The 17,508-nt window shown below is 52.0% G+C and overlaps 1 protein-coding gene across 1 annotated transcript in view; it reads left to right on the top strand.

The window, feature by feature from the left end:
• Positions 1-6,695, top strand: part of CADM4 (cell adhesion molecule 4) — a 129,555-nt gene extending 122,860 nt beyond the window's left edge. The window contains exons 7-9 of the mRNA XM_083754096.1: positions 1,294-1,466; positions 2,383-2,511; positions 4,303-6,695. Coding sequence (XP_083610222.1) covers positions 1,294-1,466; positions 2,383-2,511; positions 4,303-4,412 — 412 coding nt within the window. The 3' untranslated portion in view covers positions 4,413-6,695. The remainder of the gene's footprint in view (positions 1-1,293; positions 1,467-2,382; positions 2,512-4,302) is intronic.
• The last annotated feature ends 10,813 nt before the right edge of the window (positions 6,696-17,508 follow it).

Here is a 17,508-nt window from a genome sequence, read left to right as displayed (position 1 = left end):
AGAGGCTGGAGGTGGGGGTGAGCAGGGGAAGGCAGGTTCTGGAATAGAAACACAGGAAGTTGCCTTGGGCTGAGTCAGACAGGTCCACCTGCCTCCAGACTGCCCGTCCTATCAGACAGTCCTATCTCCTGGGTTTCCGGCAGAGCCTGTCTTTCTCAGCAGTGGCGTAGCGTGGGGGGCCGGCCGCACCGGGTGCAACATCTGGGGGGGGGTGCTCGCTCGCACTCGCAGCTCTCTGCCCCCTGCTAAAATCCACGGGTTAGGGGATGCAAATTACTTGCCTTGCCTCGGGTGCTGACAACCCACGCTACGCCACTGTTTCTCAGCCCTACCTGAAGGCCATTTTCAAAACCTGCTTGACCACAGGCAAAAGAAGTGGGCATAGATGCTTCTCCGAAGCCTCTTCTGCTCTTATTCAAAAAACCCCTACCTGACTATTTCAGGAGAATCTGCTTTGACACTTCAGAGTCCACTTCCATCAGGCCCAGCAACATGCTTGTAGTCCAGCAACATCTTGGGGGGGCTGGGCGGGGGGTGGTATGCATCAGGTTAGCCTCCCCTCATCCTCAGGCCCTGCTATTGGGCAGCTGGAAGAAAAGAAGAAGAGTTTGGATTTGATATCCCGCTTTATCACTACCCGAAGGAGTCTCAAAGCAGCTAACATTCTCCTTTCCCTTCCTCCCCCACAACAAACACTCTGTGAGGTGAGTGGGGCTGAGAGACTTCAGAGAAGTGTGACTGGTCCAAGGTCACCCAGCAGCTGCATGTGGAGGAGCAGGGAATCGACCCTGGTTCACCAGATTACGAGTCCACCGCTCTTAACCACTACACCACACTAGAGAGGGGCCACATCCTCTGAGCAGTAGGCATATCAGAGGGCATTTGGGGCAGGCTTTCCTTCTTCTGCGACACGACGAAAGCGGCACCTGCTGAAAACCGCCCCCCCCCCCACTTCTGAAGACCCCCATCCTTGCTCTGTGGCACCTCTTCCCTGTATACGCGGGGCAAATTGTCCTTGCCTTTCTATATCGCTCTGACTGATGGATACAATTCCCGAGCGGAGTTATTACTCGAGCGCCCCTTGATCCAGCCGCTCAGCTCCGTGTCCCATCCATCACGGGCTCTGGCAGCGCTTGCCGCAAATAACCTTGATGGAAGGAAGGAAAGTGGTGTGGTTTTGTGTGTGCTCATGTGGGGGAGATGAGGCGCTTGTGACCCGCAGGGGCCACCAGAGATGGGCATTGGGAGGAGAGGGGTAAGGTTAACGCCGGCTGTCCTGACTTCCGCCCTCAGCCCCACGGACATCAAGTGGAGCCGAGCCAACGACTCGTTGCCAGAGCGGGCCTTGACAGAGGGAGAGGTGCTGACCATCCCCAGCCTCAGCATGCTGGATAACGGAACCTACCTGTGCCAGGTGGCCAACAAACATGGCCGCTCGTCGGACCAGTATGTGCTGGTGGTTTACGGTAAGCAACACGTGTTCTCTGCTGCTCCAGAGCTCCCCTCTCCTAAGCTCAGCCCAGAACCTTCGAGTTCACTGCTGTCCTGATGTTCACATGTGGCAGGCGAGGAGTTAAAAGTCTGTTTCAGGGCCATACCACTTTGGACTGTGGGTCAGGGGGAGGCAGGGGGGAGTCACATGACAGAACATTTTTAAAACCCCGCACATAGAAAGTTAGCCTGTCAGGGAGAAACCTTTCTGCTTGCCAAATATTTTTTTCCCTTTGTTTGGGTGATGCACTAAGTCATGTGAGAGTTATAGTTAGCTGTTTCTGATGACCAGACCCCCCCAAACAACACCCTTTCTTTTTTCCAATTTTTTCAATTGCTTTTCCAAATTTATAACAAACAAATAAGAAAGCATTACAATATAAAAACAGAACAAACAAACAAACAAACATTTATCCTCACTGTTAATATCCCAATTTTCCTATCATTGTTAAGTAGCTTCCTTGAATCCCCCTAGCTGAGTTTCCATATAGGTCATTGTAGCAGTTTTCCAATACTACTTTCAAATAAAATTAACTTAATTGATTAACATCTGTGGAACCACACCCTTTCTTCCTGGTCCAGATTAAGGGTCTTAGGTGCTGTCCCCTAATGCCAGGGGTGGGGGACCCGTGACCCTCCAAATATCAGTGGAGTGCCAGTCCCATCACCATCCTGGCTAGGGCTGGTGGGCCGCCAGTTCCTTACTCTTGCTCATATGGCAGCGTCTCTCAACGGAGGTGTTTGCTTTCCCCCTGCCAGGAGGGCAGCCAGAAATAGGGTAGGCTCAGGTCCTCTGCCCTGGCCCATACCAAGGTATGAAGTTCGAGGAGGGCACTGCCTCCAGCCACCCACCCCGCCTCTCACACCTTAACCTTTCCCTGTCTTTGGCAGACCCCGGGGCCATTGTGGAGGCCCAGACTTCAGTGCCCTATGCCATTGTCGGGGGCATCCTGGCGCTCCTGGTCTTCCTCGTCATCTGTGTGCTTATAGTCATGGTGTGGTGCTCCATCCGGCAGAAAGGTCAGTGTCGGAACCCTGGTGCCAGCCGGGCAGATAAGAGACACGAGTGCTGATTTATAGAAGGAAAGCTGTGTTCCTCCATGGCTAGCATCTATCTCTCACCACTGATCTGAAAAACTGCCTTGCAGCACAGTCATTTCATCTCTCTCTGTGTGTGTGCATTCAAAAAGCATATTTCTAGCCTTTGGGGTTGGAGTGAGGAGCTTGAAATGATAAAAGCAGGGAGACCCTGCAGGGCTTGGGAGTGAGGCTTCCTGCCACCGTAGGAAGGACTTTGTGGCTCCTAAAACCAGACTCTCTTACAGTCTTTCCCAATCCTCTTTGTACGTGGGCAGGAGAACGCTACGGCTGCGTACACAATTGCCGGCTTAAAACACAGCGAGGTGGGGTTTTTTCTCAATTTGGATCAAAGGTGGTTTGCGGAGAAATGGATCCAAGCTTAGTATTTCAAAAAAACACACCAAAAACCTACAGGATGCAGAATGTACAGGATGTGTGCACCACCTGCATTTTTCTTGTAGCCACTCACAGCCAGCTGCAGATTTCGGAGAGGAATTCTTGGGCAAGACACTTAAAGAGTTCCCATTCTCCTTGTTGCCTCTCGCTTGCCCTCTCCCTCTGACCCCAGTCTGCACCTCTGCCCCCAAAGGAAGAAGGAGAAGCAGAGAAATCTGCTCCTTCAGTTCCCACAGCTGGTTGGAGAGGGCAGGTCAGCCGCTCTTGGCAGCAATCAGGAACGTGAGATTTCGGGGCTCAGTCAGTGAGTGAAGCTACCAAGCCCTGGTGCCAGCTTGCGGTGTAACCATCTGGTTGGTTTGGGGTGCATGTGTTCGGATGGGGGAACGTTCTGCTCTCCTCCAATTGCCACTGCACGCCCCCCTGGCTGTGGGTACACTCGCTAGAGAGCAGAACCTGATATTCTCTGCCTTCCAGAATTATTCTTCCTTGATCGTAGCTATTGCTGAAAGTTAAGTCCAGTGGGGACGTATTTGTGACTAAACACCCGTGAGGTCCCATTGCACATGCATAAGCTGGTAATGTGTCTTCAAAGCCATTCCAAACTGAGGGTGACAGAGTGTGGCTTTCATACAATCAGAAATAGTGCCAAAGCAAGGATCTGTTCTCTAGTTGTGGGATGAGGACCAACACAGGTAATTAGAGGTGTGATTCCTGCACTGCAGGGGGTTGGAATGGGAGTCCCTTGGGGTCCTTTCTGAAGTGAAGGACATGAGGCAGGAGTTGATAATGCAGGTGAGCTGTGCACAGGTGAGCTGTAAGCAAGCTGCCAGCCAGCTCTGTGGAGGCTCCTTTTATTGACACAATATGCAAACCCAGGCAGATACATTTTGGCCTGTGACCTTTACACATCGTCCAGTCCCGAGATCGTGGGGTGGTACAAAGTTATTTTGGCCCCTGTTTCCACTGTGTCATTTTCCCCTTGCACAATTTATGACGAAGGAGACAAAGGTCACAGACAGGACACCACAGACTACTGAGACCGCAAAAGGTTAGACAGAGGGGAAGATGTTCAGACAGCTGTAGCCTTATCTGTGAGGGAGAGTGCGCTCCGCACCCCAAGATCATGCGTGCAGGCAGCTGAGGCTGCCCGCAGGTGGGGAGTGTGCTCCACACCCAGCGATCATTCCTACACCTTTCCAAATCTATGATTCTATGAATGGAGTCTCCTTAGCAAGGTCTTGAGTCTCCTCCAGGGCCCTGTGCGCACCACTTACCATTGCTTGTGCCCAGCCTTCTCCTCAACTCACACCCACCCCCGTCCTCTTTTTACAGGCTCCTATCTGACGCACGAGGCAAGCGGCCTGGACGAGCACGGAGAGGCCCGCGAGGCCTTTCTGAACGGCGGCGACGGCCACAAACGCAAGGAGGAATTCTTCATCTGAGCCTGGGAGAGGGGAGGGGGAAGGGGAGGGGTGCTGGGGGCTGAGCGCTGGGGGCAGAATGGCCGAGGAGGGGGAGCGCCGAAGGCAGGGGGGGAGAGACGTTTATAGAAAAGCTGCCACTCTTGCTGGGGGAGGGGAGGGAGGGGGAAAGAAGGGTTGGATTAAAAAGAGGAAAAAAACGCTTAAAAAAATATCCATTGTGTAAAAAAAAAGGGGGGGGACACACACATGGCCACCACTTGTTCGGTTTTATTTTTGAAACCGAGGACTTTAGCCCCACCCCCAGCTATGAAGCTCCGCCTCCTGCCATTGTCTGACTCCTCCCCCCTCCATGCCCTCTGCACCAGAGCTATTTCCTGTTACTTTTGGGGAGGATGTATGCGTGTGTGTGTGAGAGAGAGAGAGAGAATGTGTGCGTGTTCATGGCCCCACTTCCATAAAAAAGAGCAGGAGGCTGGGATAGCCACAACCCTTTTCTCTTTGGGGACAGGCAGAGCCCTGTGGGAGGGCTTGGGTCTCTTTGTAAATAGCGTAGAAGCCACCCAGCGAGGGAGGGGGAGAGGACACCCAGAGATCCAGGGCTGCTGAGACTGCGAGGGTGGGTCACGGTGTCAAAGGGCCCTTCCCCTTGGAGGGACTGTGGCCCGTTAGCTCTGGGTTTGCTTGTTTGCTTTTCTTTCCGATATTAGCACTGAGTTTCAAAATATCTGGGGAGGGAGATGGGGCTAACATATTTTGCTCTGGAGCGCCAGGATCTTCCCAGCAGCCCTGGAGGGGACTCTCAAGTTCAGGGAAGGCAGCCGGGGGGGGGGGAGAGAGCCATTCTGTGAGTTGGGACCCCCCTCGGGTGTGTTTTGCCCCCAGCCGCTGAGGAGGGGAGCCGCCGGGTCGGAGTGTTTGGCGTGCAGCATGACAGGAGCGTGAGGCTGGGAGTCGCCGGGTCGCCTTGAGTTCTCTTCAGGGCGCCTGGCACCATATCTCTCTCAGCCGCACCTTTCCCCCCACTGCTAAGCCCAGGGCCGCTCAAGCCGTGTGGGGCCTTATGAAGCAAGTTGGACTCTTTTTTTTTTCTTCCTTCAAAGCCATGATAGTTTGGGGAGGGAGAGGGAGGGTGGGAAGAGGAAAGGGGGTGTCTCTGTCTGTCTCTGTCGTCCTTGTTATGTGATGTGCCCAGCTGGGGACAGGCGATGGGAGTACGGAGCCCCATCGGCGCATTGACCCCCCACAGCCCACACTTTGTCCTTGACAGCCAAGCGTTGCCCCCTGGCCCACAGCCCAGCTTCTGCAGAGAGTGGAGGACATGGGAAAAGAATTTGCATCCGTCTGAATTTGCCAACATATGCAGATTTGACTGTGGCCAGTTTCAGCTCCTCCTCCTCCTCGCCTTTGGGCCTGGTGGCCACGATGGTACGCCATCCCATCCCCGAGAGAGAAACCGCTGTGTCGCTCGCAACACCCCCTTGCCCCTCCCTCCCTCCCTCTCCACTCAGCCTCCCTCCCCGGAAGCAGCTGGGATCGGCGAAGAAGAGCAGGACGAGAGGCTCAGCAATAGGCACCCCTCCCTCAGCACCTGTCTGGATGTTGCTTTCATGGGTTCAGCCTCCCCCAAACACAGCTGCGGTAAAGGGTCATTTTTAAGCAAACCCCTGTTACAAATGGCTGCTCTGCCCCAGAGGTGGCTGCAATGCTCTGCTGCAGGATGCAGTGCTGGTGACTGCCAATGGGAGGAATCCCCTGTGGAAATGGCTGCTCCAGAGGCAGTTGCCGCCTCACCCCATGGTCCAGCCCCATGATTGAGCGTTGAACCACAAAAGGGGGGTGCTGAACCCCGTCTCTTCCCCGCTCCCTTCTCCCCCGCCCTGCACTCCACTCCTGGCCTTCTTGGTTCCTTCCATCCTTGCCGATGTCCCTCATTTTGTGCCAGTAGATGCCCACTCCTCGCTTTCCCTCGAATTTCCATCCCACCCCCTTTCCCTCTGTCTTTTGTCTGGGGAACAAAACAGAAGAAAAGAAACCGACGTGTGATTCTGTGTCCGTCTCTGGCTCGCGGTTTTTATTTTATATTGTTTGTGTCTCGGAAGGGGAGATTTAAAAAAAATGAAAAGAATGGAAAATATAATAATTAATATATAACTGGGGGTCGGGAGTATGCAGGGGGGCTTGTTCCTCTGCAGCCCAAGACTGTTTCCCCCACGCCCGAAAGTTAATATATATGTAAATATCTATGTCTGCCTTTTAACCACCTTTGATACTTCAATAAATCCCCCTGATTAATTCTTTTAACACCAGTGGTTGTGGTATCCTTGTTCATGAGTGCGTGCTATGGAAGCGGTTCTGGCTCTGCAAATGCAAAGAACATGAGAACTGTCCTGGATCAGGCCAGGGGCTCATAGAGTCCAGCAACCTGTTTTCCCAGAGGCTAGCCAAACTCCCATGACAGGCCTAAAAGCAGGACCTGAGCCACGCAGCCCCCTCCCCTCCTGTGGTTTTCAGCAACTGGTATTCAGAAGTGGAGGTAATGATGTGAGCTCTCTTCGCCTGCTCAACTCCCCAATCCTTCAAGAGTTGAAGGAGACAAACTGAGAATTCTTCTCCACAGCATCCATCTCTAGCCAGGTGCCCAGTAAAAGTGGAGAGGAACAGGGTGGGGTGGGGGCTATTATTTTCCAGTCTTGGAGCCCCAACAGGTTGCCCAGCTTCAATGTCCTCTGGAGCCAACCCCGTGCAGGAGATCCAACTTGTTTTCCTGTGTCGGGGATGCTACTGACAGAGCTTAAAGCAGCAGCAAGCAAATTCAGTGCTTTTGCCGTCACAATCTTTCTGCTGCAAAAGCGGGGGGGGGGGGGGCAAGAACAGACATATGAAGCTGACAGGGACAGCAAAGCCCCGTGGGGGTTCACTGCCGCCGCTCAGCCAAACGCCAAAGCCACTCTCATCCGCGGAAGCGCAGAGGCTCCCATTTCACAGATATGAAATGGAGGCTGGGAGAGTGTGCTTTTCCCCCAACCAAGGCTGCACAAGAATCTGTGCCAAAAATTGGATTCGAATCTGTGTTTTGCCGGATCCCATTCTGTCCTCTAGATCGGCCTCCTCACGTTCCCTCTCTGAGGGCCTTGGGGAAGTGCCTCCCAAACCCCTCTGATTTATTTTCACGGTTATGTTGGGGCTTGAGAGATGCAGCCATAGCCCCAGGCCACCCAGTGAACTTGGGTGCTGAGTAGCTCCCCATCCAAAGCCATTGTGCTCATCTGGCTTTTCCTGCAATCCCTAACGCTCCGTGGCCATTCTGCCCCACTGCTGTCCCAGTCGGGGATTCTTGCTCCTCTTGTCCACGTTCTTGCCCCATAACATGCTGCATGCACTGCTCTCACATCTTTATGCAGTATCTATACGCACACACACACCTGCTCTGCCCTGGTCTTCTGCTGTGCCTGTTTCCAGTCCCTGAACAAATGCGCTAAGCCCCCATTTCGGCTGAGGACGGAGAGCCTTGCACATTAGTTCCTGCTTTCCCTTCCATTTCTCTGCTTCACTCTCATTTTTATTACTCCGCCGGGTCCCTCTACGCGTCCCCCATCTGTCATTCTGTACAAAACTCTCTTCTCGTGGAAAACATTCCGACTGGGAGCTACCGGAAAAAATATTTTAAAACAATTGCAGGAGTGGGGGGAATTTAATGTTCAACAAAATGGCATAAATTCTGGGTTTGCGGCACTTTCTGCTCGCATTTGCCCAAGAAGCTGGAGTGGCAATCTAGGTAAAAGCAACGGGCCCAGCACTCCATGCAGTCCTCCTGCCTTGGACTCCGTTATTCCTGACCTACAGCTGTGGCTTTCCCTGGTCAGGATCAGGCCAAGAAGCCCATCTGGATCATGCCCATGACCTCATCTATTGGTGTGGTCTCCATTTGAGATCCCTTTTGCGCCCTCTTGGCTGATACTCGCCAGCTCTTGTCGTGACACCCCCATGATTTTGAGTGACGAAGACCAAGACGTGCCTCCCAGCGTGATGAAAACAGTTTGGACAGATGCACACTGCATTCCAAGGCATGAGGGGGTCGGAGAACAAATAATATACAGTGGTACCTCGGGTTAAGTACTTAATTCATTCCGGAGGTCCATTCTTAACCTGAAACTGTTCTTAACCTGAAGTACCACTTTAGCTAATGGGGCCTCCCGCTGCTGCCGCTCCGCCGGAGCATGATTTCTGTTCTCATCCTGAAGCAAAGGTACTATTTCTGGGTTAGCAGAGTCTGTAACCTGAAGCGTATGTAACCCGAGGTACCACTGTATATCCAAATCACCAGCTCCAGGTTACATAAGAAGAGTCTGCTGGATCAGGCCAATGGTCCATCTAATCCAGCATATTGCTCTCAACAGTGGCCAGCCATACCATTTTGAGAGCCTGCCGTGTCCGGATGTAGCAGCATTTTGGGGCAGGGTACCCAGCATGTTTTCCTCCAGGTGTTCCTGAACAACAACCCTCAACATCCTTGGCCATGGTAGCTGAGGCCGATTGGAGATAGGGTTGTCTGGAGAGCACCATGTTCGCTATCCCTGGTCTGGGGCATTGTGGGAAATTTAAATGGCAGCACTCCTTCCAGGGGGTGAAAAGGGGGAGAGGGTGCACCATGTTAACAGTCCAAAGTGACTTGCAGTGGAGCATTGTGAGAAATCGAAAGGGAGGCACCCAGCAGTCCAGTGCTCATTGGGGCAAACATTGGTTTACTGGGATCCCAGTGGCTGCCTGAGGATACCCCATGCTGCCATTCAGGGCCAGCCCACCCATGAGGCAAAGGGGGGTGACTGCCTCGGGTGGCAGGAGCTACAGAGGAAGTAGATCAGCCTCCAAGGAATGCACCACCCTGTGGTGGCATCAAAGGCCGTGGCAAGGCTGTATCTGCCTCTACAGCAGTCTTGGTGAACAGGAAGCCCTGCTGGTCTCTTTCCACCCTTATTCCGCACTTCTCCTTCCCTGGCTGGGGAGGGGCGCACCATTTTGTAGCTTGCCTCGGGTGTCAAAATGCCATGAGCCGGCCCTGCTGTTGCCAAGGCTGTCACTCGTGCCTCCACACATAGGCTAAGGATGAAGGCAGGTAATATGGTAAGGAGCACAGCAGTTTAGAAGTGGAGGAAGCTTCTCTGCCCAGGAAAGAGAAGCCTTGGGCTGCCGCGAGTGTGTGTGTGTGTGTGTGATGCTCAGACCGCTTTCATCGCACTTGAGTTTCTGTTTGCCTGTCTCGGTGTGCCCTTTCGCCTGCCTTTTCCCCGTTCTGGGTCACAGCGGTGAACTCTCTTAAGCTGGAGGCAGGCAAAGCTGTCTGGGAATCACATTGCTCCTAATGAGTCTCGCTGTGCTCATTAGCGGGCGAGTGTCTTCCCATCATCACAGTCCTGGGCTTCGCTGGGCAACTAATACGACCAGATGCCCAGCTCCACCACCGCAGAACGGCAAGTCCAAGGCTGAGCAGCCGAGAAATGAAGGCTCTTGAAAAGGAGGAGGGAGAAGAATTTGCCTTTTAGAAAAAGAAAAAAGAAAGGGCCCACCCTCCTCTTTTCAGGCCCTGGCCCTGCCTGGGATTGCAGTGTTCATCTCCCTGGCCTGAATTTACCTGCAGCGCTTTCTATCTTGCTGGATCACAGCCATATTTCCACTTAACCTAACTCTGCCCCTCTCCAGAGATTGTTCTCCACAACAATGGACCCTTTTTCTATCTGCCTTGTGCTTCCAGGTCATCTTTGTGGCTTTGTCCATTCTGGATCCTTGCTGCAGCTCAACCACTTTGATAGGTGTTTCTAGACAGTAGCTGTTTGAAGGCCCTTGCTGTCGTTCTCACATCCAGGCCCTCAGAGCATTAAGAAGCACATACATATCCTCCAGCATTCGTCAGATGAAAATAAGGGCATGTCTCACTTCCCCCAACTGACCCTCCTCAGCCCCCCAATTTTGGTCCCCCCTCCCCACCCCGCAGAGCACTTCCTGTCAGAAGAAGGACAAGTGCCACCACACCTATGGGACACAGCACACATGCCCTCCACTGTCCTGAAAAAAACAAAACACAAATCCAGATTTTATCTTATTTTATTCTGTGGTAGATTTACAAGAAGAAAAACACACGAATAAATTAATTTTGAAGAAGAAGAGTATATCTTGCTTTATCACTACCGGAAGGAGTCTCAAAGTGGCTAACAATCTCCTTTCCCTTCCTCCCCCACAACAAACACTCGGTGAGGTGAGTGAGGCTGAGAGACTTCACAGAAGTGTGACTGGCCCAAGGTCACCCAGTAGCTGCATGTGGAGGAGTAGGAAATCGAACCCTGCTCACCAGATTATGAGTCCACCGCTCTTAACCACTACACCACACTGGCTCTTTTGGGAAAGGGGTAAGATTAGATGCGGACGCACAAAGCATTTTTTTTTTTTAAATCAAGACTCCTTCTATCCTGCTCTGCCCCCCCTTTTTTCCAACCCAGCCCTGTCCTCTGCCTTCCCCTCAGAGCCAGCACATCAAGCAGCACAAAAAGGGGACGTGGTGACGCTGTGGGTTAAACCACAGAGCCTAGGGCTTGCCAATCAGAAGGTTGACGGGGTGAGCTCCCGTTGCTCGGTCCCAGCTCCTGCCCACCTAGCAGTTTGAAAGCACGTCAAAGTGCAAGTAGATAAATAGGTACCGCTCCGGCGGGGAAGGTAAACAGCATTTCCGTGCACTGCTCTGGTTCGCCAGAAGCGGCTTAGTCATGCTGGCCACATGACCCGGAAGCTGTATGCCAGCTCCCTCGGCCAGTAAAGTGAGATGAGCACCGAAACCCTAGAGTCTGCCACGATGGGACCTAATGGTCAGGGGTCCCTTTACCTTCTGCCAAAAGGCTGCCGGAGCAGCTTGAAGGCAATCAAAACAAGGCAGTCTCTACCTGCAGGATTACGGTTTGAAAAAACACCACCACAACACACAATAGGACAAGGAGGAAAGAAGCCAGGGCCCCAAAAGCAGGACCTGTGCACAACAGTTAAGAATCATAGAACTGTAGTGTTGGAAGAACCACGGGGGTCATCTAGTCCAACCCCCTGCAATGCAGGAATCTTTGGCCCAATGTGGGGCTCGAACCCACAGCCCTGAGATTAAGAGTCTCACACTCTTCCAACAGAGCTGTATCCCTACTTGTGATTCTGTTCCACTGGTACTCAAAGACACTCTGCTCCTGCCAGTGGAGGTAGAACACGGATACCATCCCATTTTTAGCGCAAAGTTTAAGTAGCTCCTGCTTCTCAGTTTTGGTAAAAAAAAACCACACCTGCCTGCGCTCCTTTACCTGGCTTCTGCGGTACAGAATAAAAAGACCTACCTGTCCCTTGGCCCTTTTTATTAGCCTTCCACCTGCGATCGTTTGAGAAGGCCCCACTGCCCTTGTGCAGCTCTTCTGCAGCCTCTTCCGAATCAGGCCGCTGGGCCCATCTGTCCCCGAATCCCAAATGTCACGGCGACCGGCAGAACAAAGATGGATGGCGCCTGATCGTTGGGGCAGCAAACTCATCTCGGAATCAAATTGTTCCTAACGAGCCTCATTCTGCTCATTAGCAAGGTGAGTGTCTTCGTGGCCTCTTGGTCGAGAGGGTTTCCTTGGGTGCCTAATCCAATCAGCCCCCAGCCACTGTCGGGGCAGGAGCAAAGCGACCGGTTAAGATGCCAAGCGGATAAGAAGACAGGGACGTTTTACCACCTGAGGCAAAGGACAAGACGCACCCCCCCTCCCCATGTAGAGAACCTGACTAGACTGAATAGTGGCTACGTTGACATACCCTCCAATATCCCTCAGATAAAAATAGGGACATTCTATTCTACAGCAGTATCACTAGGAAAAGAGGGCTTTTTTCTTTGGCACGTTAAGATTTTTATTAAAGTTTTTCATGCTACGGACAACCCCCCACCCCACTATGAAGCCCAGTTAGCTCCAGCTCTCACCCTTGACCCTCCACACCTCTCAAACTCCAGCCCCCTACGGACCTGCCTACACCCTACAAGCTACACCCTTCCCCACCCAGTCTCTTCAAGCTGCCACCTTCTCTTCAGGCCTGTCCTGGCTCACTTTTTCCTTGTTTTCATTTGACATGGCTGGCAGGACGGATGGCTGGAGGCCCGCCGGGCCAGAGAGTCGCAGCCTTCCATGGTGGGGACATGGATGGTGATGGTGGCAACCCCATTGCCTCGCTCCCACTTCCTCCTTCGCCTCTTCCTGCTGCTGCTAAAGGTAAAGGGTTATGTCCAGTCAAAGGCGACTATGGGGTTGCGGTGCTCATCTCACTTTCAGGCCGAGGGAGCCGGTGTTTGTCCACATACAGCTTTCCAGGTCATGTGGCCAGCATGACTAAACCACTTCTGGCACAACGGGACACCATGACGGAAACCAGAGCGCACGGAAAAGCCGTTTACCTTACCGCCGCAGCAGTACCTATTTATCTACTCGCACTGGTGTGCTTTCGAATGGCTACGTTGGCAGAAGCTGGGACAGAGCAATGGGAGCGCAACCCGTCGCACAGATTCGAACTGCCAACCTTCCAGTCGGCAAGCCCTAGAGGCTCAGTAGTTTAGACCACAGCACCACCCGTGTCCCTCCTTGACCCTACGCAACCCTGGACCACTACACCACTGGGTATAGCAACATGCTCCTTTTTAGTGTTGTAATCCAGGGAGAGTCCTGAGATTAGAACCAGGTTCTGCCCAGGGAGAATGGGCAGGATATGATGGGATTACGCCACTTAGGGACAGAGGGCTCCCCGGCCTCTTTAGGGTAGAGACAACAAGAGGCCATAGCTGTGAACCGAGAGAGCTGCAAGGAATGAGATTATTGGAAAAGGAAAAGCGGGCGGCGAGTGGGACCTTTCTGCCGCTTCCTCTTCAGGAACATGTCTCTCGAGCAAACCTAGAATTAGGATGGTAATTGGTTTTCTGTGTTTTCATTGATTTGCACGCAGAGCTCCATCAGAGCGTAGGCTGCCTGGCCCAGCGACGCACAGACAAAAGGCAGGTCCCTGCCCCGAGGAATTGGCAGCCTAAATTTAGACAGTGGGGCAGGAGAGGCAAGGATAAGGAGAGGGCAAAGGCAGCCTTCCTTGCGTTTCCACTTCTGCATCAGCTGGCGATGAGGGATGAGGCTTCATGGGAAAGTTGGGGCTGAACTTTGATAAAAGGAAAGTGACAGGGATGTTGATGCACAGGGGGCTCGAGCCTCAGGTCTTCTGTGCCAGGCCTCCGATAAGCCCCTTCCTCCCCTTTTTGGTGAAAAATAAATAAATCATAGAATCTTAGAATTGGAAGGTACCCAAGGGGCATCTAGTCCAACCCCCTGCAAAGTCCCTGATTAAAGAAGTAGTGGGAAATGGTCAGCCTCTGTGCCAGATGTGGCCTGCCAGACCTCCCCATGTGACCCATGGGACTGTTTCCTCCACGCCCCAAACATCTGCCCCACACTGGACATCCTGTGCAATGCCTGGTGTGGAGCATATAGACATGCAGCCAGAATCTGCCCTTCAGAAAACAGGATTGAACTTTGTATTCCATCAGGTGATACAGGGAAGTTCAATCCTTCTTGGTGGCTTGACTGGGATAGCTCAGCCAGGAGAGCACGAGACTCTTAATCTCAGGGTCGAGGGTTCAAGCCCCACGTTGGGCAAAAGATTCCTGCGTTGCAAGAGGGGTTGGACTAGAAGACCTTTAAGGTCCCTCCCATCTCTACAATTTTATGATTCTCAGGTGAACCAGGAAAAAAAATAGCGATATTTATTTCCCTGGAGGCGGGGGGAAGAGAAGAGAGATAGAAGAGCAACTGAGGGCTGTACCACCCCATAGAGAGGGCTGGGGTAGGTTGGGCCTAGCGGAAACAGGGTACAGTGTCTGAACAAAGTGCAAGGTGATGAGAGAGATGGAGTCCTCCAGGAGAGCTTCGTCAGTAGGAAGGGAGCGAAGCATGGGAGAGGAATCTGCTGTGGGTTATCTGGCATTATAAATTTGTAGCCTGCCCTCGGTATGAGTAGTTGAGTCTTCTTTCTACCAGACCCTCTTTGGGTTCAGTATTTGGGAGGGAGAGTAGGGAGAAGGGGGGGCGGTCCTCTTGTGTTTCCAGCCCCGTGTAATTATTCTTCAGGATCACGTCTCTCTCTCTCTCTGGCGATGATGATGATGTAGCCACATCCTCTTAAAATGCACTGCAGTTTTGCAATCTAATCTTGAATACATCCAAGAGAAAATTGAGCCTTGCTGTCAATCACTCCTTTCCCCGTTGCTGGAAGCTGAGCGCACGCCACTCCACCCCCCACCCCATCCCTCTTTCCTGAAAGCTGAAACGGTGCCTTTTGGTGGAGAGGGAGAAGGGAAGGACCGGGCTAGGCTGAATTTCAAAAACAAGATGTTGATATGGCAGAGAGGAAAGCTTCACCCGTTGGATGACAACCTCTGTCCTGCAACTGTCCAAAGCACAGGAAGCCCTACTGAAGTGGGAGGACAAACTGTGGGGCACAGCTCTCTCTCTGCTGCTTGCATCTGCAACTGAAGTTCCCTTTCTGCAACAAACTGGTTTAGAAGGCTGCCTGGCAGTGCCGCCTCTGCACTTTTTGCAGAAACTCTGTTCTCTTTTTGCAGTCATGGACACCAACTTTCATGGCGGCCATCAAATGGCAACAGCTCATAAGACTGGGCTGCATGCATTACATCCCACATTAACTTTTACCGCTCTCTCTCTCTGCAAACAGCTCCCTACTGGGCACTGGGGGCAGGGAAGGAGGGCACCCACTGTGCTAATCTTATGCCCTCCCCTCTTCAAATCAACTTGTCATTTTTGAGGATGGAACTTGGGAGTTGTAGTCAGAAGAAAGTCCCAGTGCATTCCGTAGGGCTCGCTCCCCGAAAAGGGGGGCGGTTAGGATTGTAGCTGCTGGCACAAAACCCTCTTGCATCTCATGTCCTGGGATTCAGCAAGAAATGAAATTACTGCAAGAGATAGTTGGGCAGTGATGACTGACGGCAAATGACTGAGGCATCTTTTAAGCTAGACTGAGCGTGTTGGCAATATTTGTCCCTTATAGTAAAGAAATTGTCTTTAACGACAAAGCAGGGTCAGCTAAGGGCTATGAAGTATCTTGGGGGAAGATACAGCAAGCTTGTTTTCTCGTTGCTCCAGAGGGACTGAACCATTGGATTTAAATTACAAGAAAGGAGACTATGGCCAAACGTTAGGAAGAACTTTCTGATGTTAAGAGCTGTTTGACAGTGGTATGGTATACTTCGGAAGGTCGTGAGCTCTCCTTCCCCGGAGGTTTTTAAACACAGGTTGGATAGCCATGTGCCAGGGATTCTTAAGTTGTGATCCATGTATTGCAGGGGGTTGGACCAGATGACCCTTGGAGTTCCCTCCAACACTGCAATTCTATAATACTTTGAACCGACATAAAAGCTGCATGGAGCCTTCAGCTCAAGGGCATTTGTGCTACAAGGTGTGATTGCAAGTTCCAATTGTCCCAAACTATTTTACAAGACCTCACACAAGTTGGACAGAGAGGGTTATGGCAGGAGAAAGAATATGCTGAGCATCATCTTACATCCTTGTAGACCAGTGTTTCCCAACATTGGGTCTCCAGCTGTTTTCAGACTACAGTTCCCAACATCCTTGACCGCTGCTCTTGCTAGCTAGGGATAATGGGAGTTGTAGTCCAAAAACAGCTCGAGGCCCAAGTTTGGGAAACACTGATGTAGACAAAAACAGGAGCTGCCTCATTACACTGCTTAACTCTGCTTTCCTCAATCTAGTGCAGGCTTCCTCAAACTCGGCCCTCCAGGTGTTTTTGGCCTACAACTCCCATGGTCCCTAGCTAGCAGGACCAGTGGTTATGGATGATGGGAACTGTAGTCTCAAAATATCTAGATGGCAGAGATTGAAGAAGCCTGGTCTAGTGCCTTCCAGACATTTAGGACTACAAATCCCATCATGCTTAGCCAGCGTACGTGCAGTTCAAAGCAGATGAATCATAGAATCATAGAGTTGGAAGAGACCACAAGGGCCATCGAGTCCAACCCCCTGCCAAGCAGGAAACACCATCAGAGCACTCCTGACATATGGTTGTCAAGCCTCTGCTTAAAGATGAAGGGCACTAGATTGTGGAGAGCTTGCTGAATGCACTTCCGAGTTTCTATTAAGTGACCTAACAATTGCATTTATACTGTACTCCTCAGCAGATTGCATTACGGTTGGGATCAACACTCTGGGGAAGAGGTTTGCAGTGTACTGTTAGCTATGCCATTAACCCAGGACTAGGTGGGGTGTGTTGCTTCAAACTGGATGGGGGACCCATGTGTTGAGATTCCTGCATTGTAGGGGGTTGGACTAGATGACCCTGGGAGGGTCCCTTCCAACTCTGTGAACAGCATTTTTAGTCAACATAGCAACGGGGATTATACAAGGAGCTAGTTGAATTGGAGCATTAAAAATGCCAAGCCATTTCCTGCTCTGCCATCTTTGATAAGGCTCACTGAGGTGGTTTGTGTGTGTGCAGATGTACGTAGCTGGGGCAACAGCGGCCTCTATGATGAGTACAAGTTTTGAAGGTTGGACATTTTATTATTGTTTTTATAGGTGTCAGAAGCCGCCCAGGATGGCTGGGGAAACCCAGCCAGAAGGGCGAGGTATAAATAATAAAATTAATTATTACAAAGACCAGCACAGTACCATGCGCCAGAGCCGAAACAGACCAAAAGCTAGTTTGCCCCAGCAGAAAAACAGCCGCGGTCGTACAACCACAGAAAGCCGGCTGCAGGTCGGTTTCTTAACGCTGCAGCCACTGCACCATCCTGCTCACCCTTTGCCCAGGGTGAACACGTTGACTGCCGATTTTGCGTGATGTACAGCCTCCGCCTCTGACCTATATGCAGACACAGGGGATGGTGCTGTTTTTACAAGGACTTAATTTCCAAGAGAGGCCTTTTATGGCTCCGGTTCTGGAAGAAGTGGTGAGAAGCCGTGCCCGTCCGTGGCTTGGCTTGGTTTATATCCCCCCTGGGTCCCATGGAGAACACTGGTGATAAAAGGGGGAGGGGGGAACCCCGGCGCCG

This window comes from Podarcis gaigeae (assembly GCF_964106915.1).
Source record: "Podarcis gaigeae genome assembly, chromosome: 8".
In the NCBI taxonomy this organism is placed as follows: domain Eukaryota; kingdom Metazoa; phylum Chordata; class Lepidosauria; order Squamata; family Lacertidae; genus Podarcis; species Podarcis gaigeae.
This window is presented reverse-complemented; position numbering and strand designations above follow the sequence as displayed.